Source organism: Pollicipes pollicipes, unplaced genomic scaffold, assembly GCF_011947565.3.
Source record: "Pollicipes pollicipes isolate AB1234 unplaced genomic scaffold, Ppol_2.1 Scaffold_7261;HRSCAF=8764_pilon_pilon_pilon, whole genome shotgun sequence".
In the NCBI taxonomy this organism is placed as follows: domain Eukaryota; kingdom Metazoa; phylum Arthropoda; class Thecostraca; order Pollicipedomorpha; family Pollicipedidae; genus Pollicipes; species Pollicipes pollicipes.
The window spans coordinates 53,274,255-53,290,192 of record NW_023597054.1 but is presented as its reverse complement, the minus strand read 5'-3'; the positions used below and the strand labels follow the sequence as shown (position 1 = coordinate 53,290,192).

General features: G+C 51.5%; 1 protein-coding gene across 1 annotated transcript; it reads left to right on the top strand.

Moving 5' to 3' along the window:
- Positions 1-10,201, top strand: LOC119111612 (facilitated trehalose transporter Tret1). Its single transcript, XM_037235420.1, has 5 exons — positions 1-4; positions 8,185-8,825; positions 8,901-8,985; positions 9,091-9,240; positions 9,726-10,201. The coding sequence occupies exons 1-5, from the start codon at positions 1-3 to the stop codon at positions 10,079-10,081; spliced, it is 1,236 nt and encodes a 411-aa protein (XP_037091315.1). The 3' UTR covers positions 10,082-10,201.
- Positions 10,202-15,938: the final 5,737 nt, after the last annotated feature.

Below are 15,938 nucleotides of genomic sequence, written 5' to 3'. Positions count from 1 at the left end.
ATGGGTGAGTTTGTCCGTTCATATTAAACATCACACATGTTGGAAATAAGTGACCGTTGTGGTTGCTACGCTAAATATGCATCAAAGGATGCTTTCTTCTTAACCTGATCCATTCGACTTATCTATACCATTCGGAAAATAAGACTACCAGCTTCCCAAAATAGAATCTTCATTTCAACATTGTTTACCTTTGAGAGGCGAGGTTCTCTGAGCGGGTAGGCACGTTGGGTCATTGGGATAGCATCTGCCTCCTCGGTTTACTAAACCGAGGAGGCAGATGCCATCCCAATGACGCAACAGATGCATCATATTTTGTCATCTGAGACGCCAAAATACGGCCTGGGTACCGGTCAGCAGGATTTTTTGTATTTCAATCATGACCCGCAGCGCGAAAGTGTTTTCATGCGCTTGGATTTCGCCCACCGTTATTCAAGCGATAAGTTTTGTCACAGCACTTTGAGCAGAAACAAACTGGAAAGCTGGGGGGGGGGGGGGTATAAGCATTATAAGCATCGACTATTGCAGGCCATGCAGTCTGGGAAGCTTCACATAATGCCTACCGAAAAGAATGCGAGAAAAGCTGATAAGAGTGGTGTGTCTCCTGTTAAAACGAAGCCACAGAATGCAGGCACATGTTTGCTGCTGCTGCATACTTATGAATCAGAATCACCACTCTGTTGTGTAAAGCACATATGAGGCACCTGCTACGGTAACTATTTCCGAGTTACCTTACCTGACACTACAACACAGCATAACTCTCGGGAGCTGTCTGGCTAAGGCGTGTATTGGCCCACCGGCCATTGGTTTTCCCCCCCATCAACGTAGCCGAAGCGATGTGTCTTTGTATGTAGGATGAAGGTACACAGTTTTCTTAAACAAGTTGCGACCAACTGCGGCTCTTATCGGTTGCATCCGGTTAGCGCAGCCCGGTATTCAGGAAAAGCTGGCATTTCGTAATTACCGGCTTTCTGTGCGGCCTTCGAATGTAATCATTATTACGCTGTCTTATCAAAATTTTAGTCGTTGTTTGAAGTACGAACCAGGTTGATGGTACCTTTTGTGACTAGAGCTATTACCTCAAATGTCAGCCGAGTACACATCATTTTTAACACTACATGAAGCATCCTAGATAAAGGCCGACTAATCTGAGCACAGCTTTGCACTGCTATTCCACGTTTGATGGTTAGTTAAATGACCAATCCCGCTCCGTAATATTTCGCCCCTCAGGCGAGAACCATTGCATGAGCCCCTCAGGCGTCGACCATGTGGCGTTTTACTTACACCATATATGTAGACACATCATCGCCCTTTAGCTTGAATTAGACATCCAGGGTCGATTACTATCGCGATGAAAACCTTCCTAAACCTCAGCAGAGAGTATTTGGCGAGAGTGGTTTTGGACGTCGACTAGGATCTCCCTCATCTCAGAGTTTGACCCGGGCGATCTTTTCGGACCGGTTTTGTTCTATTTCACTGGTAACGTTTATCAGAATGGCGTATCCCGGCCCTCCGATCCTGAATCTGGCCCTGAATGGCAGCCACGGTCCCCAAACAGCGCTCAAACTCGTGATATTCCTGATGAGCTTCACAAGAACACCCCTTGGCGAAGTTTTAAGAATCCTCTGTCGTAATTGAACCAGAATATGAATACATCATCAACGTCACGGAACTTTCCAAGGAGGTGCTGCACGGCGGCCGCGCGAGCGGCATTATAGTTGTCACTGGCCGCGGCGCAGCGCCCCGCCTACTCCACGGCGTCACGGGACGATCCGTTATCAGCTGCCCGTTGCCAGTCGGAGGCACGCGATCACTGCAGAACGATAAGGCGACTCGGCTCAGTGGAAATGGGCGTGGAGGGCTGAGGCGCACTGGAGACTACAGCAGCTGAATCATGTCCAGCGGGCGTCTCCTTCCGCAGGTCTTGACTGTCATGACAGGTACGTGTTTCGCCTTGCCGTCGTGTGAAAATGATAGTAATGATAAGTAAGTACACACCTACCTCGCATTGTAAGATATTTTCACATTTAGGACGCAAATTTGGGAATTGGGCCATTTTTCGGCACACTGAGCACGCGCCTGTTTACGTCAGACACGAGCGGTCGCTTCGCTCCGCTGACTTCGCTGGTCGACAGCTTCGCTGAGTCAGCCGAAGTCCAACAGCCAACTGCCGCGAGGTGTGCTGTGGGCGGCGTGGCCGGCTAATCACGTGTGCTCCGTCGATGGATCAGCGCGCATCTCTGGCGTGTGCTGTATTTGTGGCCGGACGAGAGCAGGTTGATGTGTGCTGTGCCGGTGGAGCGTGGCAATCATTCGACGTGGGCGGTCCCTCGGAGCAGCTAACGTGTGCTGTGCCGGTGGAGTGCCACGATCATTCGACGTGGGCGGTCCCTCGGAGCAGCTAACGTGTACTGTGTCAGACGTCAGCAAACTGGCGTAGTCATCCAGTGTGTTGGTAGACTGTCGAAGTAGGGGGCAAAGCTGGTGGCTGCTGCACGTCTGCCACACCGGTGGATAGACGTGATCAGCTGATGTGCTGATCCAGAAGACTGACGTGACCAGTTGATGTGCTCATCCAGAAGACTGACGTGACCAGTTGATGTGCTGAGTCAGAAGGCTATCGTAATCGGCTGATATGCTTAGACAGAAGACTGACGTGGTCAGTTGATGTGCTGGGTCAGAAGACTGACGTAATGAGCTGATGATCTGGGTCAGAATATTGACTTGATCAGCGCATGTGTGATGCGTCTGTCAAGAAAGTTGACCGGCTGGCATGTGCTGGTCGGAAGACTGGTGTGGTCAGCTAATGTGTGTCCTGTCGGTGAAATAACGTGACCACCTAATGGTCCCATATAGGTGGACTGATGGAGTCAGCTAACGTGTGCCGTGCCCGCAGGATGAGGTGGTCAGTTGACGTGTCATGCGTCAGTGCGGCGCAACGGTCAGCTGATATGTGCTTGGTCGGCATATCATCACGGTCAGCCGGTGTGAGCTGGGTCGGTACATTAGTGGAACGGCCGAGAAGTGCAGTGCCAGTAAAGTGACGTCATCAAGGACAGGACGTATTATGGAGATCTACGCAATCTTGTCAGCGTTGCAGCTGCAACACGCGTGAGACTTTGCGGATGTTAACATATAGTTGGGTGGTTGGAGCCCCGACCGTTTGGGTGAATGGGGCTCCCAAAGAAAGTGCGTCGCATATGCTATGACATTGTTCTTATACATGACCGATCGGAACCGGAAAGCAGGAGAAAAAAAGGGATCAGCTGGCGCGTTTTAGTGCGTGGATTGGTGTGGTCATCTCTGTAGCCTGACGGTAGACTGACATTGCCGTAGTCGTCCGACGTCTTATGATGGCATTATGATGTGACAGGCTGCTGTTTCCGCTTTGTTATGTTGATGTGACCATATGATGCGTGCTGTGTCTGTATACTGACGTAACCGACCGGTGCACGCTGTGTATGTATACTGACGCAACCGACCGGTGCACGCTGTGTCTGTATACTGACGCAACCGACCGGTGCACGCTGTGTCTGTGCACTGACGTAACCGACCGGTACACGCTGTGTCTGTGTACTGGCGTAACCAACTGGTGCACGCTTTGTCTGTGTACTGACGTAACCGACCGGTGCACACTGTGTCTGTGTACTGACGTAACCAACTGGTGCACGCTTTGTCTGTGTACTGACGTAACCAACAGGTGTGTGACGTAACCGGCCGGTGCACGCTATGTCTGTGTACTGACGTAACCGACCGGCGCACGCTGTGTCTGTGTACTGACGTAACCAACTGGTGTGCGCTTTGTCTGTGTACTGACGTAACCGACCGGTGCACACTGTATCTGTGTACTGACGTAACCGACCGGTACACGCTGTGTATGTATAATGACGTAACCAACAGGTGTGTGACGTAACCGGCCGGTGCACGCTATGTCTGTGTACTGAAGTAACCGACTGGTGCACGCTGTGCCTGTGTACTGACGTAACCGACCGGTACACGCTGTGTAGGTGTACTGACATAACCAACTGGTGCACGCTGTGTCTGTGTACTGACGTCACAAACTGGTGTGCGCTGTGACTGTGTACTGGCGTAAACAACTGATGTGCGCTGTGTCTGTGTACTGACGTAACCAACTCGTGTGCGCTGTGCCCGTGTACTAATGCAACCGACCGGTACATGCTGTGTCTTTGCACTGACGTAACCAACTGGTGTGCGCTGTGTCTGCGTACTGACGTAACCGGGCGGTGCACGCTGTGTCTGTGCACTGACGTAACCAACTGGTGCACGCTTTGTCTGTGTACTGACGTAACCGACCGGACACACTGTGTCTGTGTACTGCAACCGACCGGTACACGCTGTGTCTGTGTACTGACGTAACCGACCGGTACACGCTGTGTAGGTGTACTGACATAACCAACTGGTGCACGCTGTGTCTGTGTACTGACGTCACAAACTGGTGTGCGCTGTGACTGTGTACTGACGTAAACAACTGATGTGCGCTGTGTCTGTGTACTTACGTAACCAACTGGTGTGCGCTGTGCCTGTGTACTAATGTAACCGACCGGTACACGCTGTGTCTGTGCACTGACGTAACCGACTGGTATCCGCTGTGTCTGCGTACTGACATAACCGACTGGTATGCGCTGTGTCTGTGTATCTCTGTGTACCTCTGTACCTCCTGTTACCTCTGCTCTGCGTTCTGGCGATACTTTGATCTATATCCCGCGTACTGACGTGTGCCACGTCTAGGGGGCATAACTTTGTACGTTTTTTTGGGGACGGCTGGGCTGAGCCCCCAATGCTGACTGAAGCACCCTCAATGCTGTTATGAGCCCCCAACGCATAGGAAAAGGGATTACTGGGCCAATAAATTGCAGGAAGTTCATCTGAACCATTGGTACACTAGGTACCTATACATACCTGACATCACCGTTGATATCATGCTCATTGTGTGTCAGATAGTATTCTGTAGGCGCCTAGTGTAACTACATGCCGACTCTTCCGCTGACTAGGACAGTCTGCAAAAGTTGGCGGACTTTTATGAGATCACACGGGTGGATCAGAGCAACAAAAAATGGACTGCAGCATGCGGCACCCGTTTAAGTACTAAGTAACCCAAAGAAAAGTTGCCGAACGATTACCTGAAGAAAGGCAAGCGTATTGGTCGCAAAATCGGGATTGTACCTGTACTTGACTGTCAATGCAATGTGAAAACACAAGCAGTACTATTGGTTAGTCAGATGTTTCACATCCGTTTAACAGTGACTACAAAAGATGCTCCAGATGGCCCCTCACGGTCGAGGATGCGTGACAGCTGCACCTGCAGCAGGTGCTTGGTTGTCCTGTCGATCTCGTCGAAGGCGATGCCTTCCAGCTCGTCTGCATGTGGCCTAGAGCTCTTAAAGGTTCGCTGGCTTGTCACACGTGGAGGTGGCTCTTTAGGCCATCCCACAGCATGAACGCGTCGAGGTGGGTCTTAAGGCCATCCCATAGTATGAACACCTGGAGGGGGTTCTTTAGGCCATCCCACAGCATGAACACGTGGGGGGGGGGGGGGGTTCTTTAGGCCATCCCAGAGCATGAGCACGTGGAGGTGGCTCTTTTGGCCATCCCACAGTATAAACACGTGGAGGGGGTCCTTTAGGCCATCCCAGAGCATGACCATGTGGAGGTGGCTCTTTGGGCCATCCCACAGTATGAACACGTGGAGGGGGTCCTTTAGGCCATCCCACAGCATGGGCTCCCGTGGCGACAGGTCTGGCGAGTGCGGAGCCACCCACAGCACACCGGTCTGAAGCTGGTGTGCACTCCGGGGAAATGCTGCAACCAGTCCAGAGAAGCTCGTGCCATGCGCGGTGTCACGTCGACCTGCTCAAACCACTCCTTGTCCCGAGCAATCCCGCGAAGCCGCCCCAGCGACCCTCCAGAGGGACGTAAGAGTAATACAGCGTTTTGAGATGATACTGACAGGTTCTTCGTTTTCATCCTCAAAACAGTTTCTGTGGAGTCACGATTTGATTAACGGGTGATCAGTGATGACTGTCATTGTTTTTTTCAGTCTAGATTGTACTAGAAATGCCCTTGTCACTGTCCAGTAAAACGCGAATTAACTTTTAGCTGGGTCAGCCTATATTACTGGTAGTTTCACATGGAGACAGTCCGTTGCTTTCATCCTTCTAGCTCTTCTTTGTGAAGCTGATGCTGCTATCACCCTCAACCGAGATTTTACGGCAAAATCGGGGAACCTCACTCAGTGTTCCGGGTTTCCGTTCGCGCGGGAAAGGGAGATATTTGAGAACCACCACGTTCACACGGTTGCACATCAAAAGGCTCACCGAACTCTCTCCGCATTTGTGATATAGGATTATATAAGGACTATATAGGACATAAGGACTGACATGTTTACTGACCTGTCACACTGACGCTGATGTTTGAAAAACCAAAGCCTACATTTCTAAAAAGATGGGTATGTACATTTCCGGGTGGGACGGTTTAAAGCAATGTTCAGTGCCGCATCTTCCACCTGGATGCACCACAGGAAAATGGTTACGAGGAATGGAACCGCCACATTTTGTGCGGTGTGCTTCACAGAGAAAAACATCGAGGCGGTGTTAACAGATATGTCCGAAAAAATCCGGAAAAGACCACAGAGCTGTGTTGTGAACCGTGAAAGTGTAAGAGCTGTGGAAGCACTTCCAAACGTGTTTTGTCAATGGAACGAACCCTTTAATACTTTGTTGATAATGTTGCTCAACGACAACCTCCTAATATACTGCAGGTTTGTCATTTTCAGCTTGGAAACTCCTAACCCGTAACAACGAAACCTCACGGGTTGAAAGCCTTTTTGGCTATATAACTTCCAGCACGTGTTAAAGCCTTAGTCGAACTACTCTTTCAAATGGTCACCGCGTTGACAGTACAGACACAAGCATTGTTTATCTTCTATGCACTTCTTGTGACCTACGTGTCCGTTGCGAAGGTCATGTAGTTCAGTTTTGTTTTGTATGTAGGAGCATACTTAAAATGTGCACGACTTTATTACAGCCTCTCGTATGTACGTCACGTGACGCAGAAGCTGTATTTTTATCATTCTGCACAAAGTTGTACTTTTCGCATCAGACCACCATCGATATATAAAAAAGACGCCTTTTTTGGTTATCACAGCTGATTGATTTTTCAAGATTTGTTTTGCCTTTTGAATTACACCCCATTCTAAATGTTTTACAAAAGCATCTTCATTTCAGCTTAAAATTGGACCCTAGCATCAAAACAATTTTGGAAGGGACCAAACAGTCAACACTTTTATTATGACATCAAGTGACCAAGATCCCGGGATAAATCGGGATCTGAGGGCAGGTTAGGTCGACTTTAGGGACTCAGCCACCAGGCCATTTTAGAAAGTGACACCCCTGGCTACGCCTCATTGTGACCGGCTGTGTTGAGGCATATCACAGTCGTGACCCCGCTCGCTCCGGCTCGAGACCGGCTGTATTGAGGCACATCACAGCCGTGACCCGGCTCGCTCCGGCTCGTGACCGGCTGTATTGAGGCACATCACAGTCGTGACCCGGCTCGTTCCGGCTCGTGACCGGCTGTGTTGAGGCACATCACAGCCGTGACCCGGCTCGTGACCGGCTGTATTGATTGATATTGATATTGATATTGATATTGAGGCACATCACAGTCGTGACCCGGCTCGCGACCGGCTGTGTTGAGGCACATCACAGTCGTGACCCGGCTCGCTCCGGCTCGTGACCGGCTGTGTTGAGGCACATCACAGCCGTGACCCGGCTCGCTCCGGCTCGTGACCGGCTGTATTGAGGCACATCACAGTCGTGACCCGGCTCGCGACCGGCTGTGTTGAGGCACATCACAGTCGTGACCCGGCTCGCTCCGGCTCGTGACCGGCTGTGTTGAGGCACATCACAGCCGTGACCCGGCTCGCTCCGGCTCGTGACCGGCTGTATTGAGGCACATCACAGTCGTGACCCGGCTCGCTCCGGCTCGTGACCGGCTGTACTGGGGTACATCTGTGTGCCGCCGTAACCCGGCTCGCTCCGGCTCGTGAGCAGCTGCCGTGTGCCGCGCCTGTGTGCCGCCGTGACCCAGCCCGCTCCGTCTCGTGAGCGGCTGCCGTGTGCCGCGCCTGTGTGCCGCCGTGACCCGGCTCGCCCCGTCTCGCCGCAGCATCGGTCAGCCAGATGCTGTGCGGCATGTCGAGCGGCTTCACGAGCCCGGCGCTGCCGGAGCTGCGCCACCAGATGGCACTCAGCAGCCGGCAGGAGTCGCTCATCAGCGCCCTGCAGCCGCTGGGCGCCATGGTCGGCGGCCCGCTGGCTGCGCTGGCGCTGGACCGCATCGGCCGCAAGGCCACCTTCATGCTGGTAGCGGTGCTCTTCACGGCCGGCTGGCTGGCCGTCAGCTATGCCGGCTCCGCGGCGCCCATCATGGCCGGCCGGCTGGTGCAGGGGCTCGGCTGCGGCGGCTCCTTCCTCGCGCTGCCCAACTATATCGGCGAGGTGTCGGAACCGCGCGTGCGCGGCCTGCTGGGCATGTTTACGCAGATCGGCTTCTGCTGCGGCACGCTGTTCGAGTTCATCGTCGGCAAGTACGTGGCGTGGAACTGGCTGGCGCTGATGTCCGCCACCGTGTCCGCCGCCTGGCTGCCGTGCATCACACTGCTGCCCGAGTCGCCGCTCTACCTAGTGATGCGGCGGAAAGAGCAGGCCGCCGCCGCCGCGCTGCGCCGTCTGCGCGGGCCCCGCTACGACGTGCCGCGCGAGCTGGCGGAGGTGACGCGGTACGCGCGGGACGTGCTGCGGCGGCACGTGCGGCCGCGCGACGCGCTGCGCCGGCCCTACCTGGCGCCCATGCTGGTTGTGACCGGCCTCTTCGTCCTGCAGCCGGCGTCCGGCACCGACGCGCTCACCTTCTTCACGGTGGACATCCTGGAGGCGGCCGGCTCGTCGATGGAGCCGCACACGGCCAGTATCCTGGCGTCGGCCACCTGGCTGCCGGCCACGCTGCTGGCCGCCTGGCTGGCTGACCGGGCCGGCCGACGGCCACTGCTGGTCGCCTCGTCGTGCGTGTCAGCCGCCTGCACGGCCACGCTCGGCCTCTACTTCTACCTCCTCCGCGCCGGCCACGATCTGAGCGGCGTCGGCTGGCTTCCGCTCGCCTGCCTGCTGATCTTCAACCCTGCCTTCGCCATCGGGCTGGGACTCGTGCCCTGGATCGTGATCGGTGAGCGCTGCTGGACGCGTGATGGCGGCTACGCGATGACGACACGCAGGGCGTGGTGTAGCGTGCTTACTGACAGCCCGCCTGCGCTCAGTTACGCCAGGGTAAGGGTGAAACGTATTTGTTCAGGGGCACGTGATGAACCACTGCGAGAGCGGACACAGCTCTCATCGATTGCCAGGCCCGAGCTTCGCGCTCGCGTTATTCATTAGAGTGCACTCAGCGGGCCCATTTCAGCGGCTAAGTGGACATTTGGACAACTACCTGGCCGATCAAGTGTCCGTCTCTGGCGCTCATTGGTAAATCAGCGTAAGTCATTGGCAGACAGCGAAAGTCGAAAGCTTTCCTCTGCGTGCATCAGCGCTGGTTCATCATCTCGCCGCAGATATTGATAATGTTTCGTCTGATTGGTGAACACTGGGCGGTGACTTTCGCCGCCCACCCCGCTGGTGAGGCGCCAGTGACGCCCGCCCTCCTGTCTGCCGCAGGTGAGATGTTCGCGCCGGAGATGCGTGGCATGGGCGCCAGCGTCGGCACCACCATCACCTCGCTCATCACCACGCTGATCACGCTCTGCTTCAACAGTTTGAAGAGCGGGCTGACCGAGGCCGGCACGTTCTGGCTCTTCTCGGCCATCACGGCCGTCGGTGCACTCTACCCCATCTTTTTCGTCTACGAGACGAAGGGGAAGTCCCTGGATCAGATCACAGAACACTTCAAACAGTCCGATGGACCTGCCGAGGGCTTTGACAGTCGAGGTGTGTGCGCTGGAACCCACGGAGGACCCACTCCAACTCACGAGCAGGCCGGGGACACGTGTCGAGCCTGCGATGTCGCAACATAGAGACTCGCCTGTACCTGGCATTGATGCCAACGCACCTGCATGTCATAGACGGTGATATAGAGCGATAGGCTTAACGATTTTGTTTGAAAGTCATACAAGCTGCATGCATTAAGCCATTATACGCACTGATGTACCATGAGAAGAGAACAGAGTGCGGCAGAAGATCAGTCGATCCTGTTTTACGTTCTGTTCGAATTCATTTGATCTCTATAGTGACTTCACTATTTCCGTCCTGGAGACCAGGCATAGGCTTAAGTCTAGTTGGGTTAAGAATTGATTCCTGACTCACGACGTTTAACTCAAACTCGGAATCATCTCATTCCCGAGAGGAATGCGTCTCAGCGTATACATCCACTGAACAACAGTGAACTCGGCCGCAGACTCAGACTCAGGGTGAGGCAAAGCCCCCGATATCTTTTGAAGCCAAAATAAACAAACTAGGGTCACGAAAAGTGTCATTTGAGATCTCTTGTCAAGCTGTATTAGATAAGCTTGACTACATAATGGTGAATGCGGCCTTTGGCAAGTGAAATCAATTAGACCCACCCTGCTGCCTAAAGTGCTATCGTAAGTTCTACTCTTCTGGCGTCTTGCTTCCGGCTCATTGGTACACTCAGTACGTCCAAAGTCACTTTTGTATTTGACACGCGTCACAGGCACTCCACACAGTCCGTCCCGCCGGCGCGTCCGCCCCCGCGCCGGCGGCTCTCCGAGTCTTCCCCTTTGTTACTACCCTCGCCTGGCCCCCGCGGTCGCCTCCCTTGCACGGGGCGCCTGGGGCAGGAGGAAGGGAATGCGAGCACCTCGAAGCGGCGCTCGCCAAACTAGCCAAACATTCGCTAGCAGCACATGGGTGTTCTCTGACACCTTACACTATCACAACGTATAAAACGGAACTGAACAGCTCCTGGTAAACGCTATCAGACAGGCACTACAGCGCATCAACTCATGTGGTCTGCGACATGACATGTCACGCCAAAGGGTTGCATCGGTTTGTTGTTGCTACTGTTTCATTATTGCGTTCGAACCCCGTAAAACTGATGAACCCGGACCTGGACCCGACGTCCAGGCACCAGAACGCGAACTGGGGCCCGAGGTCTTTTGGCTCCCTGGCACGGACAAAGCTCAGGACCGGACTCGAATCCGTAGGGTGCGAAAATGTGGGACTCAGAACGAGACTCAGATTCAGCGCTCTTGGGATTTGAGCCATGCCATCCTGAAACCCCGAGAGATGAGACCCTAGCGTCCCTTTGCTGTTATTTGTCTCTTACTTTTTCAAAACCCGCAAGCTAAGACCGACGAAATGCAAATTTGGTGGGATTGCTGTCCTTTCTCATAGACTAGTTTCTCTTTTCATTAGATGCTACACACGTCTGTAATTGACATTAAGCCTCACGAATCTATTACAATTACGGCATCTTCGCATTTACACAGCTCAGCTCTTTACGTGCACTTTCACCTCGTCTTGCCTGTAAAAAGCTTTCCGGGGATAGTGCGCGCCCATTGCGCATTTTGAGTTCGCTGAACATGACGTCACCTGTTTTTAACATAGAAACAAAGGTCTTGCGCATTTGCCTCCGCTTGATTTCGAATTTGTGCCGCGCCTTCATTTCGTGAGCATACGCATATCAGTTCCTATGACATTGTGGACTGAGTCACTGTCTATTCAGGGCCCCTCTGTTCTTTTCCATGCATGCTTTGGTAGAACACGTCGAGCCGAGAGCCGCCGTTGCGTTTGAGTGCCGCCGTCAGCTGCCCCACCAAGTCCCCACCTACCAGCAGCCAGTCCGTCAGACGGCGTTACCGTCGCCGTCAATCATGTAGATGTCGCCGGCGTTATGGACGTTCACCAGGGTTTTCAGCCCACAGTTTCACGGCTTACCCCTTATCTCGTGACAGGCTGACAGCTATTGCTCTTCTTTCGACCAGCCCCGGCACATGTCAATACTGTAGCATAAAAAAATGAAAGTTTCAGGAATGTAAACTCATTAAAAACAAAAAGTGGCAAGTGCATGCCCGTCTTGTCTTTTCATTATCCGGTGACAAAATCTCTGCCAACTTCGACACACTAGGATGCAAACGAAGTGAATCGAAAACACGCGGCACGGCGTCCGGCTTATTAGCTTCCACCGACCTTTCTGGCCGGTGGTAGCTTTGGTGGTCGGTGGTAACTGCCTGGTCGGTCGGTGGGCAATTACCAGTTTGGGCGTGTGATGTGGTTTACTTCTGCTATGGGGACGCTACAAGCTTCATGTTATTGCAGCTTGTAGTCATTCATTTTAGGATCGATTATGCTGGATATTGGTGGCATCAATTCACGACAAGCTGCAAATGGCTAAGCGATGACCCATGACATGACGTATGCTCGGGCGAACGATATCCAATGACACGGACCAGTAATTTCGTGATGCATGCGATGCTGCTCCCAAAATTGAGTCACGACAAGGCTATCGCTTTAGAATTTACGAGTAAACAACAGTGTTGCAATCTGACATGATTAAGGCCACAGCCTTGTTGCTCCGCACTTTCGATCTGTGGATGCATTTCGATAGCGGATAACTAGCATCAGTAATAGGCAATACAAATGATACAGTTAGGCTTCAAATATTCAATCAAATTTCAATCAAGCCACCATTGCCTCATGATCAAATGTGCACCTCGGGAGAACAAAAATTATGCCTCCCCCCCCACACACACACAATTGGCCCTGAGCCTTGCGTATAGCCTATACTTAATAAACTTGCGTCGGTGTAATTGGCAGACTCGCATTTGTTTTATGTGGAGTAAGAGTGGACTCTGAGCCGTTCAATCAAGATGAAATCGATTCCTTTAAAAACGTACGCGATTTGGATTCGAAATAGAGCCACCTGCACTGACTAGGAGCTGTGATTACTTAAGTGTCAAAGTAAGTAACGTTTAATAGCTTACGATCAAAACCTTTGTTTTATGCAAGATTGGTGCAGCCAATAGGACAAGTTGCAATAAAAGTGCTGTCAACGGATTCGACAATATCAAAATTCATTTCGGACTTGAGCTGTTCAGCCCTAGTTGAAACCGGAGGAGGTTCAAAAGCGCGATGTGTTTTTGTGAGTCAGAGTCAGAGTCAACCTCTTGCATGCTCAGTCGAAATCGCAATGGATTGGTCTGGAACGTCAGATGATGCGCCCGTTTGTATTTATGTTGTTAATCTTATGATTCTGCTGACATTCACAAGGTTGGCGGTCGCGTCTAGTGCGCAACGTATTCTTTTCGGAGAGAAGCTAAATTTGGTTCAAACAACCTTGCAAGCCATGTCATCTTGAGTCTGGAATGAGGAGCATGAGGGATATTAATTTAATCTTCTATCCCTTCAAGCTTCGCACCACAGCTCACGCTCGAAGTTTAAGTCCTATCTTCGCCGTTAAAGGTACTGTTGATAAGCACGAGGGGTATAGTTAAACACAAGAAGGTTCTATGCTTCATCTTCGGATCGAATCGATTCGAATAGGTTTCCTGTCGCGATCCAAACTGATCATGCTCCTATATAACGAACCACATTTCACGGTAGGACTGTTCCTCCGGATATGTCGAGCTCGGTACTTAGTTATCGTGTCTGAAGACGCAAGTTGCCAGGCGCTGGCTATTCCTTGCCGCCAGCCAAGTCACTACAACGAAACATTATCGCGAACATTGCTGGTTGGTTTCATGGACACCATGCCGCGTGTAATGCATACTGGTACACCTTACATGCACATTATAAGAATCGAAAACGACAAACGAAAAGCCAACATATCCTTTGTCATAATTCACATCGTTTTTACCTCAAACTTCAAATGTCATGCAAACTTTAATTCATGCATGCATGCAAATGCAACGCACAACGCTGGAGCATAACATTGTACCGGAGATGCTGCTGTACTTGCTATGCCCGTTACTCTCTCAATTGCATCCACTCGATCGGAAGCTGACAGAAGAGATTATAAGTCGCCAACGCTAGCGAAGATTGGCCTCATTTATTTCGAGGGGGGGGGGGGGAAGAATGGTGTCGAACCGCGGCGGGTAGCCGCTGCACTAAACTTTAATTAGGTAGCAGGCTTCAGTAGAGCGAAGTATCAAATCCGTATGTCCGTTCACCTCCACAGGCGTAACTCCTTGTGCTGATGAGGGCTTCCGTTGGTCAGTACCATCGATGGGACTGGGCGTTCTGCTTGTGATCTCCAGATGGAGTTAACTGCTGCTTCCAGGCAAAAGCCCCAGTCGGCACTCGCGTCGCTGCATCTCTCACTCGAATCAAACGAAAAGAAAGAAAACGATCGTGGGTAAGAAAGGTATGTCATAAGCGTTTGTGAATGGATCCAGAAGTCACGATACACATCAATGTCCGCTTATCCTGGCCATTCCGGAGCTCGATGACGGCAGGCTAGTCAAACCACTGACCTTTCAATCAGAAGCAGATAGCCTAAACGGTCATGACACAAGGGTCTGAGCTATAGACAGGTAAGCGCAGCTCAACTTGCATCATTAAATGTCATCGTCCTATATCTGTTTGTCATGTATCCTGCTAACACCGCATGATGTACGTCAGATGGCCTTAAATGCGCGCAGCATGGCCACGCAAAGGAGCACGCAGCATGGCCACGCTAGGGAGCAAAAGCAGTCGAAAAGATGGACAATCGAATTCTACGCCCTTGTGGCCACTACCTATACAAATATTATCAATACGAACTCTTTTATTCATATGAATTTGGTATATGCAACGAAAACCTTCAGTCTCTGATTTTTTGGCATTCATACCGAATTATCAATCTTGTTGGTCTTAGGAAGTAATGGTTAAACGTAAGAGACCAAGCATCGCTTATACTGACAGTCCTCAGCATTCCAAGCTGCGTTTATGATCACAAATGTTTAAGATGCTCGCGAACCAAACAAGTAAGAATTAAATTTGAAAGGCTGTTGCCACATGACCTGAACATTTCAATACACATACACCACCTCACGACACCTAGTAGGAGCCAATCCTCCAGCCGCCGTTATAAAGCATGTCTGGACATTGAGCAGACCCGGAAAGAAACGACAGTGCTGCTGGCATGTTTTCTGTCGTTGTTTTGACTTAAGCTGAACGAGCAGGGCATTCAATTCCGGATACAATGCATCTTGAACTTGTCTTGACAAGTACTGCAGATTTCAGGGTCGCCGCTGCAGTAGTTTCGAAATGACAGCGAAACAAAGAAACAAAGCAAATTAATAAAAAGTGGATTCGAACGTCCCCCCCCCCCCACCGCCACCCCACCCCACCAGCCGATGATGGGCCAAAGCCTAGCATATTCCGTAAATGCAGGGTAAATGCATGCTTACATAGAGATTGATTGGGGTTGTGCTAGGTCAGTGATCCCTAACTATCATGTGATCAAAATAAGGGATTCGTTGACAATGTGATCTAGTAACTCGAGATGAGCGCAAAAGCTGCCTCACAGAGCAAGTTTTCCAGTCAAAACGTGATTTAGTTTTGACCTTGATCTGATCCTCATACCTGGCTCAAGGTCAGTGGAATTAGTCGTATTTCTGATTTAAATTTTCGAGTTGTCTGAGAAAAGGTTTTGTAGCTGCATGCCCCTGTCTAACACGTCGTTGTCGCATCCACATGTGCCGTTTTCTGGAAGTTCCTGTCCAAAGCCTCATCCAAATTTCAATGCTGGACTAGCTGTCGGTCCAAAAAGTACCAAAAAAATCAGGTTCGTCCCAATATTCGCTTATGAAAATCAAGTCACTACTACTTCCAGCCAAAAGCCAAAGTTACTACTCGCGTCGCTGCATTTCCTCACTCGAATCAAATGACAAGAAGATGATCGTGGGTAAGTAATGCATATCACACGCTTTC